Source organism: Ascidiella aspersa, chromosome 1, assembly GCF_963924565.1.
Source record: "Ascidiella aspersa chromosome 1, kaAscAspe10.2, whole genome shotgun sequence".
NCBI classification, from domain to species: Eukaryota; Metazoa; Chordata; class Ascidiacea; order Phlebobranchia; family Ascidiidae; genus Ascidiella; species Ascidiella aspersa.
In genome coordinates this window covers 39269021-39284316 of record NC_139447.1, presented here as the reverse complement: position 1 = coordinate 39284316, position 15296 = coordinate 39269021, and the positions used below count along the sequence as shown (strand labels likewise).

Here is a 15296-nt window from a genome sequence, read left to right as displayed (position 1 = left end):
CATTTTTACTTTTTCAACTACGTAAATGCGATTTTTCGCGGTTTGCAAATCTCGTTCATACATATAGTATGTTTGCGCTTTAAGGGAATCTTTTCAGCCTAAAAACGCCGTGCATAACCTGAAACTATCAACAATGTAAGCTTTACCAACTTATATTACATCTGAATGAATTTTATTGCGCTTCACTCGATTCACTTTGTCTTTTCAATATGAACATAACACATAAGGTTTAACAGGGAGACCCATTTTCTATTACAAAAAACATTGGTCTTCCCTTGATTAACAGTCGTTACAGTTGGTATAATCAAATTCCCAAAAGTTTGTTTTTACGTCGTCGCAAAATTTTTCAAACTCCGCTTCTGGGGATTGGCTTCCTCTGCATTTGTTTAAACGGCAGAATATCATCTTTGTGCTGAACTATGAAGCTCAACAATTTGGACCGTAAAGCCTTTCGATCTCCCAACCTAGGTTGACACAAGGCAGGGGTCGGCAACCTTTCGCGGGCCAAAACCAAACTCGGAAAGATCTCTGCGGACCGCACAAAATGATAACTAAGAATTGTGTTATTTTCTTGTTAGAACAACTGTGAATCAGTCGAACCTCAGATTTTTTGCACCTATAGACGTGTTTAATTACACTTAATGAGGCAGTAAAGTGTTGGCGCAAAGCGCGAAAAAAAGCGTTTGTTTGGTTTAAAATTCGAGTTCGCACGTCGTCATAGGCTACTACTAATGAAAAGTGTAATAAAACTACTTTGAGGGAACGCGATAGCATCTAAAGTTAATCTAGCTGAGTGTTTTTTAACCTTTTAAGTTATGGCAGACGTGGCGAGCGAAGCGAGCGCGGTTTTTTAGGGTATACCAGTATTTTTTTAAATTTCTTGCAAGTTTTTATTACAACGCCGAAAATAAAAAAAAATGTTAAAAAATATATGTCCAATATTTTGAATACGTTTTCCGTTTTTCCTTGACGCACTTGACTGCCTTCCACGGCGCAACGGTAAAGAAGCGCTGATCTAGGTGAAAACACCGCATCAAAACGTAAACAAACCGTAGGTAGAATGATGATTTTGCGCGAATTTTTGCACTTACATAGTTCGAATTGTCACAAAGTATGTGAAATGGACTCGTGTCTAATTTGTCAAAGAGGCGGCGGGCCGGATGAATTACATCGGCGGATCTGGCCCGCGTGCCGTAGGTTGCCGACCCTTGGCATAAGGTGTCCCGTAATGCTGAATACATAATACCTTGGAAGTATTCTATTTCTTTTTCGTTTTCTTCTTCTTCGTTTTCTTTTTCTTCTTTTTTTACTTTTTTTCTTTTTTATCTTGTTCTTCTTTATAGCGAGAAGTGTTGACATAATCCTCGTCTGCATCTTCCATCTCGCGTCAAGTCCCTTTGCCTTTAAGCTCATTTTGTCTCGTATCTTCTTGGCTTTGCTCAGCTTTTGAAATTTATTCTCAGTTTTTGAAATTTTCTCTTGTGAAACTTCAGCTTTTTCGTGCTTTGTAGTCAGTTCGTGTTCCAACTGGGCAATTTTTGCTGCTAAATGCTCGTTTTTTTTTCACCTTTCAAGATACTCCTCTTTATGCCTTGTATTCATTCTGCAATAACTTATTTTCTTTTCGGTCACTGGACAGCAACTGTTGGCGAGAACTTGCTTCACCATATTTTCCATTATCCGACATTTTTCTATATAACCTATTCAAATTGTCGTTTACTGAGCAAAATATGCCTTTCTTTGCAAAGCACTGTCCTAAACCAGGCCAAATAACTAGTCGAAAACAAAAAACAGCAAACGTAACAATGAAAATACGTAACGAAGGCTATTGTTACGTATAGACAACCTTCCCGCCACTTGCAAAACACGTTGGAAGTAAAAAGAGAAATCTAACACCAAGTATAACTAGCGACTTGGGATTTCATTAAATCATTAGTTTATTGGAGCCAAGTTATTGTTCGAGTAGTTTGTCATCCATTATTTTTGACAGTCTGTTACGAAAAACAATTGTAAAGTAAAAACATAAAAAAAATATTTGCTTAACCTAAAAACGTATGCTTTTAACAGTTGTATAGCAGTGTAGTGAATACTAATAAAATACATTACCGAAGGTTTGATTGGCGTTAGGTATTGTTTCTACATTCTATAATGATTGCGCAGTACTCTGTACTGCAAGAACAGCTCGATAAAAGTTATAATGTTATTTTAATCTTTAGGATTAAATATATGTTTAAATGTCTCATTATCATCATCTAGCGGTAGCTAATTTTAGCTAGTATTCCAAATCTAAATTTACTAAACGTCGGAGTAAACACAATAAATAAGCTAAATTCACTAGTAACCAAAGAGATTATAAGTTATAATTGAACTTGCTGCAAAAAAAAAAGAACTTGCTGCAAAACATAATCAACGAACAAATAAATTCCTATTGGTGATTTTCAAAGAGCCCGGTCCTTTAAATGGTTACATGAAATTAAATGAATTAGATACACACTTCTCAATTAAGCCGACTAGGGAAAAGTGTTTTTAAATGTAAATTTGCGTAAATTCTTTTTAAAACAAACCGTAGATTCTGCAAAATGAACCGCAAATATATAAACGCCATATTGTGTTTATTTTTCACTAAAATCTGTAACAAAAAATATAGGCAAAAATAAATCATTTTAAAATGGTTCCTAAAAAAATCAAGTATTGATCCTAATATGTTAGGAATGTACTTTAATTAAATAATCGTTTGATAAAAGTTGGTTCTTCAACTTAATTTTTGTAAACCGCCAACAAGTAAGACAACTTGTCGGTTCAGGTTACAACCGGACATCTTCAAACATGTGACTTCTTCCAAAAATAGATAACATCTGCAATTTGCAGAAAATAAATGGTGCACGATTAATTTAGCAGGAAATTTGTTCGTTTCTAACTAGCAGCTCTAAAACTTTAGCGTATTTTTTGGCAAACTTTAAAATTTAATGTATTTTAGTTGTTTTTTTGTTCATTGCGGGCACAACGATCATTACCGGCGCTTACTGTTGGAAAGTATGGCAGATTTCGACGAGATCTCGTGGGTGCAGTGTTTTTTAAGGTGTTTTGGGGGACCGTAACGGTTCCCCAAACTTCTCCAGCGGTTTCCCAAGTTTTGCACTTGCAGCTTTTTGGTGTTTAAATGAAACACTTGCGGTCTCTTAAAACTACTTAGCGGTCACCCAAACCAAACCTTGAAAAAAAAACCTGCGTGGTTGCACGGCCGAAAATATCCGGGTGACCGGGTGCAACAAAGGTCAAAAAAGTGCACCTTGGGTTTTCCGATGCACTGTGTATTGCATACATTGCCTGGGAAACGTATGGCGCAAAAGCATTTTACATATTTGGGGTGCAGTTCAGATATTTTTCCGCATGCACTTTTATAAAATTGAAAAAAACTCGCGGGTGCACTTGTCATACTTTCCACAGTGGGCTGCGCTTGTCTACAAACCTACCACATTTTCGTCCCGGGGTTTGTACAATAGTGGTAACATTATTTGGGTTGGGGTTTGAGTTTGGGTGGGTCAAGTATTAATACTCCCGTATTTATTTCTTCCTTGCAATTTCAGTTTTAATGTAAAAAAAGTGGTTGAATTCTATGGACCAACGCCAAAACACATGTTTACGTTATATTTTTGCAAAAAAATTATCCAACGCAGTTTTTTTAGGAACTGTCAAATCAATGTGTGTTATACAACATGTTACACTTTCCCTTTTTTTAAAGTGCCTATAGGCCTGAACCAATTTTCAACCTTACAATTGCAATGTGCATCTAAATAATTGCAAATATTGGTTTAGTAGCCTTGGTCAGGGATTGACGACAGCCTTGGTCAGGGATTGGCGACCTAAGGTGCGGCTGAATGTAAAATATCCAGCCCACCACCTCTTTTTCAAACTAGGCATTTTGCTATTTCAACTACGTAAATGTAAATAATATTTTGACTTTTGTGCAAATATTGAGTTCATGCATCTAGTGTGTTTACAATGAAAACATAAAAAACATTCAGCATTTACTTTTAAATAGGAAGTTAAATTTTTTAGTTGGAATACAGAAACTGCCTAATTTAATCATGCCCAAGACCGAAGTTAAGTTTGTTGGAAAGTCGTTTAAGAGCGATCCGTCAACTTGCACTGTGGCAATCCTGGGATTAACTTCAAGTCTAAAAAGTGTTTCTTGGAGCGATGTGTCCGCTCATTTGGAACCGAAAGTATCCGAGTCTGTGTGGAAGAAAGCCGTTCAGTCACTGAACCCTGCTCCCACCGACACCTGTGCTTTGTGGATGAACGGAGCAATTGTTGGAGGTTTTTCAGATAAAATAAGCCGTCACAACATGCCGTCGTGCGCTTACCACATTCCCAAGTTGCTAAGGGTTTGTCTTAACGGGAAGACAGATGAGGTTGTGGTCGTCGTCTGCAAAGAGGCGGATGTTTTTGCAAGTGGTTGTGCCATTGCAAGGTCTTACCCGCTATTTTCGATGCGAACAGACGGAGGAAAGCCTAAATCGACTCGGACCTTATCCGTCGAATTTGTTATTGTTGGCGAACGAAAATGCAACTCCGAGGAAATTGCACAATGTCTCCAAGATGCTGCTGATTCTGTTCAGATGGCTGCGAAGATCGTGGACATGCCGTGTAACATCATGAACACGACCGCATTTGTAAAAGAAGCTGAAGATGTAGGTGAAGAACTCGGAATTGAGGTTCTTGTCATTCAGGGTGAGGAATTACGGGAACGGGGATTCGGGGGGATCTACGGAGTCGGTAAAGCTGCTGAACACCCTCCTGCTATGGTCGTGTTAAGTCACCGTCCCCCTGATGCGTCTTACACCATCGCCTGGTGTGGAAAGGGCATTGTGTACGACACAGGCGGTCTCAGTATTAAAGGCAAAACCACGATGCCTGGAATGAAGAGAGACTGTGGAGGTGCCGCTGCTGTGTTGGCTGCATTTCGTGCAGCTGTGAAGCGAGGTTTTAATCAGAACTTACATGCAGTGTTGTGTCTTGCCGAGAATGCTGTGGGCCCGATCGCTACAAGGCCCGACGATATTCATATACTGTATTCAGGTCGTTCCGTCGAAATCAACAACACGGATGCAGAAGGGAGGCTGGTTCTTGGAGATGGCGTTGCTTACGCTTCGAAAGACCTGAAGGCGAATCTTATAGTGGATATGGCGACACTCACAGGTGCTCAGGGAGTTTCTACGGGGAAATATCACTCAGCGATTCTCTCCAACAACGAGAGATGGGAAAAAGCAACGGTTGCAGCCGGCAAATCTTGTGGTGACTTGGCTCACCCTCTTGTCTACTGCCCGGAGCTGCATTTCTCCGAGTTCAACTCTGCAGTCGCTGACATGAAAAACTCAGTTGCCGACCGCTCCAATGCTCAGTCGTCGTGCGCTGGACTTTTCATCGGAAGTCACTTGCAAGGAGCATTCGGGTTCCCGGGAATTTGGGTCCACATCGACATGGCTTCGCCTGCGCATTGTGGGGAGCGAGCGACTGGTTATGGAGTTGCGCTCTTGCTTGCGATGTTCGGAAACTGCGCGGACGACAAGCTTTTGCAGCTGATTGCTCCATGTAAAAGTCTTGATAGCAGTAATTGTGGCGGTGATGATTTTTGCGACGAGAACAGTGTGTCAAGCAAGCGACCTCGTAATGCGTGAACTTGAAAATTTTCAAATCGAGCCATTTTAATTGTTAAAAGTTAAACTCTAACGCAATTTGTTTTTCTGTAACCCAAATTTGCCAAATGATGTGTTTTAGGCAAAGTGAAAAAGCACTATCTCGAATTCAATTACAGCAATGCATCCTTTAATACATGATTTAAGTTAATAGAATGTTTTTAACAAGAGAGAGAGAGACACTTATATATATATATGTTAACATTTGTACTCTTTTAGTAACAAAAAAGGTTTAAAGCATTTTATTTGTCAAATGGGGTGAATATACCTTTTGATCAAGTCAGCACCCACCAATCGTTTATCTGTTTTGTTTATCATAAAAACATGATATATGTAACTAAATCTCAACCTTCGAGTTTATAAGTGTAATGTTTTTTGTTGCAAGTGAAAATTGTAATCCAGTGAAAGCCATTGCATTTAACATAACTCATTTTTGTCTAATTTAGGATCAACCTAATAGTGTTTGTAGTATTATGAACAGCATTGGTCCCGAATGTACTCCGTTGAAATGGGAATATGACAAGTGCTTCAATCACTGGTTCCGTGAATATTACCTGAAGGGCGACAAGCAGGATTTGTGCGCTGATATTTTCAAGAAGTACCAATCGTGTGTTAAGAATGCTATGAAACAACAAGGAATGGACTTGACTGATTTGGAGCAATCCATATTGGGAACAGACAAAGAGAAAAAGGCTCCTTTAAATGTTGAAGATGGACAGCCAAGTACATCTGACTAAGCATCTGCAAAGGTTTTTCTCAGATATTAGAGTCATGTATCTTGCTGCTTTATTACTCCGGATATTTTTACTTTTCTACGGGCAGTGGCATGATTCTAACATGGAGATAAAGTTTACCGACGTAGATTACTTTGTTTTCTCCGACGCATCTGAGTTTGTCACGCTTGGATTGTCGCCATACCTTCGTGGAACTTATCGCTACAGTCCGATCCTAGCTTGGATTTTAACACCAAACATCTATTTGTTCAATAGCTGGGGTAAAGTGTTGTTTATTGCCTGTGACCTAGCTTCGGCGCTACTTATGCAGCTTATTCTTGCGGCTAAAACTCCACCTCATTTGGTTAAACTTGCAGTTGGATTTTGGTTGTTTAATCCAATCACAGCAGCTGTGTCATGCCGTGGAAACGCTGAGTCTGTGATGTCACTATTGGTTCTGTTTGTCTTGCATTTTTTGAAACAAAACCTGACAGCTCTGGCAGGTGTTTTGTTTGGATTGGCTGTTCACCTTAAAATCTATCCTGTTGTCTATTCACTGACCATTTATCTTTATTTAGACTCACAAAATGGTAATTGTCTGAAGAAGGCATTACAAAACATTTTAACGGGACATGTTATCAATGGAATCAAATGCCTCTTTTCACGGAAAAAGTTAATTTTTTTTATCTCAGCAGTGGCTACGTTTTTATTCCTAACTGTCACTATGTACCAGATGTATGGGCACGATTTTCTTGAGCACACATACTTGTATCATGTTCGGCGAAAAGACATCCGGCACAATTTTTCAGTCTACTATTACATGCTTTATCTAAACCCATCCTCATTGTTTGGAGCTTTTAGTTTTATCGTACAGTTTTTAGTGATTATTTTTTTGTCTGTTATGTTTTATCGCAAACTAGAATTGTGCTTGTTTTTACTCACTTATGCCTTTGTAACGTTCAATAAGATTTGTACGTCGCAATATTTTCTCTGGTATGTATCTCTGGCGCCACTTGTGGTAAAAGATCTAGTTAACGTGCCCATTAAAAACAGTGGTCTTGTTTTTCTACTGTGGCTTTGTGGCCAGGGCTTATGGTTGGCATTTGCCGGGCAACTTGAATTCTTGGGCACAAATTGTTTTCTCCACGTTTGGTTTGCTGGATGTTTGTTTTTTATTATTAACTGTTTTATAATTTGTCTCTGTTTAAGAAACTGTTCTTTTTCATATTATGTAGACAAAACCGAAAAATCTCTTTTAAAATAAAAATAAAAATCTCTTTTAATCCCTCACCGTTTAAAATGTTACTTTAAGTATTTATATCAAGGTTAGTTGGCCAGTGGAGGTGGGGTCTCCCAATCAGCACTCGCCCTGGTGAAATAATACTCGCTAAAATTGTTTGCGCACCATGTTCAAATTTCCGTCCTTCTAATTGCTTTTCAAAGAGATCAAATAACATGTTGTCCATTCTGGTAACATAATTTATAAATTTGTCGTAAATTAACAAATTGAATCCAGAAGATTCAATAACAACAACTTATGCCATTTTTTCTCAAGGAGACTTCTAGAGTGAATTGCACATGCATTGGCAATCAGGTGACTGCAAATTCCAAATCTTTTATATATACCCATGTTGCTGTGCAGTTTAATTTTTTATAATACTGATCATGTGAAATGTTTTTTAAGCTTTGCCAGACACCTTAAATTTATTTACTTCAATTGATACAAGAAAAATTTTGTATTAAAATATTCCATTTGTGCAAAACAATACTGCTAAGTTAATTTGTTTTCGCATTGTTGTCTTTAATATGTGTGGGACATGATTTCTTGTTTTGTGTGAAAGTAGCGTCAACTTTTTCATGTATCTTTAGATCTCTTGGTTGTAGGTTAATCTTTAACTTGCTGACAAGGTCTCCAGACAAACAACTAGCCATGGCCGGTAAGTTAAAAATAAAACACTAAACTTTGTTATTTAATTGTATGTCCAAGTAAATCATTGCCTTTTGTGAACATTTCCCTCTAAATAACAATTAAGTTGATACAGAAGAGCACAAATTAAACAAAATGTGTAAAACAGTTTCTATGTTTTATTGATAATAAAATCTTTTTTTTTTTGAGTAACAAAATATTCTGTTTCGTTTAAAAAGTGAAAAATACTAATGAATATGCTGTTGCTGCCAGGCATTGTTTTAATTGTAAAATTGCTCTTCCGGCAAAATTCTTATGTTTTCTGGAAAGACAATTGAAAAATAGTAAACTAAAACATAAAAAGACAAAAAATATGATGTGATTTTTAAAAGGTATTCTTATTTAAAAAAAGTTATATTAGTAGATCGACCCATTCATACCAGCAAATCATTATTTTCTTTTTTTTTGATTATGTTTAGTTTATTGTTCGGCAAATTCTTGATTTGTGATGCTTTTTTAAACAGTTTATAACTGTAGTATTTTAAATTTCTTGTTACAGCTCTAAGGTTGGCGCTCGTCCAAATGGCTGTTGGAATGAACAAAGCTGAGAATGTGAAGAAAGCTTGCAAGTTAGTAAGAGAAGCGGCAGATAAAGGAGCTCAACTTATCGCTCTACCTGTAGGTTTGTCATTTAGCTTGTAGTTTTTGTAGTAAGTATTTTGTTTATCTACCTGTAGGTTTGTTATTTAGCTTGTACTTCTTGTAGCAAGTACTACAATCTTTTTACCTGTAGGTTTGTCATTTAGCTTGTCTGTTTTATTTTTTTATTTTATCTTTCTACTTGTAGGTTTATTATTTAGCTTGTAGTTTTTATAGTAGAGTATGTCACCTTGTAGTTGTAGTTGCTACCTGTAGGTTTGTCATGTTCTTTGTACTTGCACATATTTTTAATACTTGTTTTTTTACATTTTAGTAAGAAATTAAAATGCCTAAAACCATATTAAAGAGAGTAATATTGTTTGAAACATTTAAAATTCAAAACTTGTGATTGTTATATAAATTGATGCGAAAATTGGCATCAAAAAAGAAAAATGACGGTAAATTATTTAATGATTTTTAAATGGAACTTTGGCTGTCATGTAATTTGCACCAAACACAAACGAAACAAACACCAATAGGATTACTAAAACCTGTGTTTTTGTTATTTCATCCACCCTTTTGTACTTGCAATAATAGCAAATGCTTCTTTAGCCTAATTCTACTCTTGGCACTGATTTCCGTAAGGATTTTTGATAATTTTGGATTGAAACGATCCTATGTAGAGTAATAGTATCGGTAGCTGTTCGAAATTAGGGTTATATCATTGCTGATTAAAAACCATATTAATTTCTATATACCAGCCTAGTTTTATGATTTAATGTAGAGTTTTTCTACTCTGAAAGGTAGGTTTCTCAGTAAATATTACATTAAAAATCAAATTTACCATTGCAAGCATTACCAGTACACTTATCAATTTCACCATTTTTGCTTATTTGACTTATATTGACAGCGTTTGGATTTGGCCAGATTGAGCTATGTATTTTGTCTAAAATATCTGGTATCAGTTTTGCAATATATAACATTCCTGGTTGGCATATTACAATGCTGCTGAATTTTTGTAAATTGAATTCTCTTTTGTTGTAGGAATGCTTCAATTGTCCTTACGGAACCCAATACTTCAAGGAGTACTCAGAACCTGTCCCTGGTCCAACCACAGCTTCACTGTCACAAGTTGCAAAAGATTGTGGGGTTTTTCTCGTTGGAGGTTTAAAGCTTTCTTATGTGACAAGTTTTACCGAAAAAAAAAATATTTTATTATTTTTTTTTGATATTTTTTTTTTTTTTCAGAAACTACCATAATGAAATTAGATTTTAATAATTTTTTTGTCGATTTCAAGTTATCCCAAAATAGCATACTGACGAGTTTGTAATTGTGAGAGAAGTAGTTTTATTATTAATAAACATTCTTGACGTCTCAATTGTGTGTAGTAGCGTTGTACCACGTACCCTACAATTTTCAGGTTGAAAATGAATAAAGAGTTATTTAAAACGTCCAAAATGATACCTACTTCTTTATGGGCTTTGATATTCATAATGAAATTGCTTTTTTAGAAGATCACTACCTTTATGCAGAAAGTTAAAAAAAAATTATAATGCTATTGTGTTGTTTTGGTAAAATGGAAAACAAATTATATATAAAAATAATATTGTATACATTTTTCCCAGGATTAATATTACCTCTATTCATAGAAACAACAAACGAGAAAACAATTAATATTTGCAGGATCGATTCCTGAGGTGGATGGAAATAATCTTTACAACACTTGTTCTGTATTTTCACCCAAGGGAGATGTCATCGCAAAGTACCGCAAGATGCATTTATTCGATATTGACATTCCTGGCAAGATTCGGTTCCAAGAGTCAGAAACTCTTAAGCCTGGAAGCAAGTTTGCCACGTTTAATGCAGGTAAAGTGCTTAGAGGAAGTTTCTCGGTTGGTACATAGGGCCATGTACGGGAGTCAGAAAATGTTGCATCTGAGTAGATTCGTTATATATATACCAAGTGCTGGCTCTTGGTCCAATACTCTTTAGGCAGGGCTGGGGACCCACAGTAAAACAGCATTGACACTGGCTCCTGCCCTGGAGCCATCAAACTCATATATGTATACCATGGCTTCGGCTTCAGATCATACTGTGTAGATAATTTTTTTAAGTTGCTTCAGCACAGGCTTAAAAGTTACAGCTTCAGCCCTCAAAATATATGAATGGCTCTGGCTTCCTAAAAACATTAAAAAAATAAAAATGGCTAAAAAGCTCTGGCTCTGGCTCCAGTGAAAATGCTGGGCTCAGGAGCCCCAGGTTCCCAGTCCTGACTGTTAAGTTTTGGTAATGATGCCATTCCAAGTCAATTTGTGTGATATGGCCTTGGTTTGCGATTTAGCCATAACTTAAAAAAAAATTATAAAATTTAGCCATAACTTAGCAAAGTTGACCATCGATTTGTCAGTTTGATCATTTGGAATAAAATACTAAGAATTGCACATCCTCAAAACTATATTAGTTTTTAAAAATATTTTTATACAACATGAAGGTAAACCTTTATACTAAAACTGTTCAATAAGACCTTGTCAAATAGTTTGAAACAATTTGTTACACTACAAATAGCTTTTTAGGACTCCAGGTCTTTATAACCTATTTTTATTACCTTAAATATGCCTCGATTTTCAAGTTTTTGTCTCATTTTTTCTCACCATTTTTTGTTTCCTCTTAGGTGGTTGCAAGGTTGGCATCGGGATTTGTTACGACATCAGGTTTGCCGAGCTCGCTCAAATCTACTCCCAGAAAGGCTGCCACCTAGTGCTCTACCCTGGTGCGTTTAACATGACGACCGGACCGGCACACTGGCAACTTCTGCAGCAATCAAGGTGACCTCACTACTGCTATTATATTCACAAATATAGTTAAAATCCAACAATCATGGCTCAAAACCAACTCAAAAGTAGCTTGCTACAGTCAAATAATAAAGACCGTTAAAATGATTTGATAATAAAGAGGCATTCTTAAAATGTGAGTCACAATATTTTCCGTATTTATCAAGAAATGACACTATTTAGTCTGTGCATACACGGTGGATACCAGCCACTGAAAAAAAGGTAAATGCTCCTACATATTTTTGAAAGTTAATTGTCTGCTTCCAAGCACCTTGCAATTATTATATTTACAGCTGTAGTTTTCAATTTTTTAGAATGCATCACACTTAAAACAAAAAATAAATATATATTTAATGAAATGTTTACCCTTGATTCGCAGATAGGCAGTAGGTTAATATACATATGTTAATCAGTTATCGAATTCGTATAGATAGTTCACATGTATTGTAGGCATGCTTTCTTGCACGTCTATTTGTAACATGAATAGCTTAATTTCCAAATTTACAAAAAGTTCTGTGGCACACTTGAAAATATTTTGAGGTTAAAAATCACTGGTGTACAATAACAACTAACTTGTTTTTCTCCTATAGAGCAATAGACAACCAGCTTTACATCTCAGCCATCTCCCCAGCAAGGAACGAAGATGCTACTTACATTGCATGGGGTCACAGCACATTGGTTGGACCGTGGTAAGTAAAATACTGCTGGAAGTTGTGTATAATTACATTTAATTCATAATCGGGCCATATTGAAAACGTAGCCCATACTCATTCACTGTTTTTTTATTATATAACTTTAATTTAAAGTCAATCTATTTTAACGTTAGGGGAGTTTAATAAGATAAAACAGGATTTATTCCATTCTATTAATACATTCTTGTTTTTTAAGGGGTGATGTTATTGCCACAACTGAACACGGGGAGGATATTGTGTACGCTGATGTTGGTAAGTGAAATAAATAAAAAAATGCTTTTAAACATCTTTCTAGCCAAGTGTCATTCTGACCCAGTTTTTATAGTCGGTTATCGTTTTTTTAAATGACTTAAACCCTACCAATATACAACTGTTTTCAATCAAAAATGCTTTTCTGTTACCTTTTTTACTAGAAGCAACACAAGTTACGTGAAAAATAACTATTTACTGAAGCTACAATCGTTTTTTTGGCGTGATTATAATTAGGGATGTCGACATTTTCTTCCGATGCCCGATATTAAGGACAAAAATATTTGTGTAACCAGCAAAATATAAGTTGTCATCCCAAAATTTGTTTTAATGTTAAGAAATCTAGTTCTAGTAACCAGATATTCATTTACTACTTTTGATGAATTTTTCTTTTGTGGAAAAAATCGTTGGATTGCAAATCATCACTGAAATGCCTGTTTTAATTTGGTATTACAACCACACCGATACCACCCTAGTATCGGAATAGTAGCGACTAGCGATACTACTTGGCATCTGGTATCAGCTCCGGTCCGATATTAAAGAAAAATCGTTCTGAAATTTCTGTTTTAATTTTTTATCCGATCGGCACCAATACTAGCCTAATATCGGACAAGTAGGTAATGATTATCGGTATCAGCTCCTACATCTCTATTTATTGTATACGTCTTTTTTACTATATACAAAAGTTAAAAAGTATTTTTTTTTTAAAGAAGACTTTGCTATTTTTTAGACTTAAAAAGAATGGAAGAAGTTCGTCAAAATGTCCCGCTCCGCAACCAACGTCGGTTGGACGTTTATGCGAGGCCGACCATCGCCCAACAACCCACAAACGGGAGTGAAAATGATATGTCGGGGTATAATATCAGCGTAAATTCACACGTCGATTAGAATTATGCAGGAAAACTAACTTTTTTTTCCATTAATTAATTATTTGTGTGGTTAGTTATCGTTCTTCAAGTTCCCAAGCAAAATAATTTGGTATAAATAACAAATTGTCTTCAAATCTAAACGCTGATTGAAAAAGTGCTTCCTATTATGTGTAAATTCTTTAGATTTTGGAACATAATGGCTGGAGGTTCTAGTAAGAATATCAAAGCCCATACAGAAGTAGGTAGCATTTTGAACGTTTCGCATAAATCTTAATTCATTTTCAAAAAGCTTTGATATTCTTACTACGGTTTATGTTTGCTTTGCAAATAAGTTAAATACTGCTTGCTATCATGTGGTAGTTGGTTTGGAATTTGCTTCGATTTTTCTTGCTTATTTGACCAATATTTGTAAATATGCATTTTGCGGAGACAGCTTTTTCTCACTTGTATTTAATTAGATATTTATTTTCGCAAACAATGATGCACTATCGTGTTGTTGCAAAGAAAACAATCTTTCAACCTGTTTGTAAAAAATATATATTTAGTCCAGTTATATAGATTTATTATATTTAGCTAAGTTTATTAATATGTAAGATAACAGTTTTTTTTTTTAAATAATATTGTTGAGTGATGGTGTGTTGCAGCAGTCATCGGAAAACTTTATTTGTCGCTGCCCAAAACTCTTTTGAAGAGCTATTAAAGGCCAACTATACGTAAAACCACTACGAAAACAGGGAGCATCCAGAATTTCGTTTAAATGTTTGGAAAGACTTAGTTACAATTCATTTGGAAAACCAGAGATTCGAATATTGCTTAAAATAACGGCTTTTGTAGCCTAACAGGAATTTGGCTTCGTAGCGTTTGAGTCACACGACGCAAAATGCCGTCTTTTAGATATAACGTCCTAGCAGAACGTCTAAAAAGCAAACTGGGAAAACCGAAGTTTATCGTTTAAAGTAGTGCACAAATATGAAGCTAAAATCTTAGTTTAAATGCATTCAGGTATATAGCAGGTTGGCCTGGTAAAGCGAAGGACAACCTGTTAAAAAAAGAACATTGCAAAACTTCTTTTACTGCCCCGGCTAACTTTCACTTCTGCTCATACCTTCTGCTACATTTCCTGGTAGCAGTGTGTTTTGTGGTTCGCTTTACTCCCTTCGCATTCGCACGAAGTTCATATTACCACGGGCAGACCAAAGTGACATAACAGACACAATAAACCAGGGGAGCCCGATACGACATTTTATTCCGATTTAAGCAAAAAGTATGACGGTCCAATACCAAATGACATCATTGCTATGCTCAGACGGGCAAAAAAGATGAATTTGAAACGTTCAAAGGTATTTTTAGGTTGTTAAGCTAACTTTCCTTTAGTGTTAGAAGTTCAGGAACTCCAGTTGTTAACCTAGTTTTTGATAAATTTACATTCCAAGGTAGAACAGCTGCGTTAAATCACAAAACACGGCTAAAATTTTGGTACACTTTGCACGGATCTGTAGCTTGATAGTAAAGTGCAAAGTCAAAAACGTCGGGTAGATCGACATCATCTTAGATAAGATGTTTTCGATACGAGTGTAGGGTTATTTGTTGTCAGCTGGTCAATGCTTTCGAGCTTCTACGTGAATACGTCTGTGTTATTTGCAAATACTGCATCGTGGCAGATTTATTCTTCGAAGCATTCTGCGTCGAAGCAATGC

The 15296-nt window shown here is 36.1% G+C and overlaps 4 protein-coding genes across 4 annotated transcripts; all 4 read left to right on the top strand.

Moving 5' to 3' along the window:
* Positions 1-4047: 4047 nt before the first annotated feature.
* On the top strand, positions 4048-6144 carry LOC146170441 (putative aminopeptidase NPEPL1). Its single transcript, XM_083389258.1, has one exon. It carries the CDS (start codon positions 4089-4091, stop codon positions 5679-5681), a length of 1593 nt encoding a protein of 530 aa, XP_083245384.1. The 5' UTR covers positions 4048-4088; the 3' UTR covers positions 5682-6144.
* On the top strand, positions 6144-6585 carry LOC146170440 (uncharacterized). Its single transcript, XM_083389292.1, has one exon. The coding sequence runs from the start codon at positions 6173-6175 to the stop codon at positions 6434-6436; it is 264 nt and encodes an 87-aa protein (XP_083245418.1). The 5' UTR covers positions 6144-6172; the 3' UTR covers positions 6437-6585.
* On the top strand, positions 6455-7676 carry LOC146170439 (GPI alpha-1,4-mannosyltransferase I, catalytic subunit-like). Its single transcript, XM_083389269.1, has one exon. The coding sequence runs from the start codon at positions 6471-6473 to the stop codon at positions 7674-7676; it is 1206 nt and encodes a 401-aa protein (XP_083245395.1). The 5' UTR covers positions 6455-6470.
* Positions 7677-8285: 609 nt separating this feature from the next.
* On the top strand, positions 8286-14139 carry LOC146170438 (omega-amidase NIT2-like). The gene is made up of 8 exons (XM_083389281.1): positions 8286-8349; positions 8878-8996; positions 10002-10122; positions 10642-10824; positions 11630-11783; positions 12380-12478; positions 12678-12733; positions 13461-14139. The coding sequence occupies exons 1-8, from the start codon at positions 8343-8345 to the stop codon at positions 13616-13618; spliced, it is 897 nt and encodes a 298-aa protein (XP_083245407.1). The 5' UTR covers positions 8286-8342; the 3' UTR covers positions 13619-14139.
* The last annotated feature ends 1157 nt before the right edge of the window (positions 14140-15296 follow it).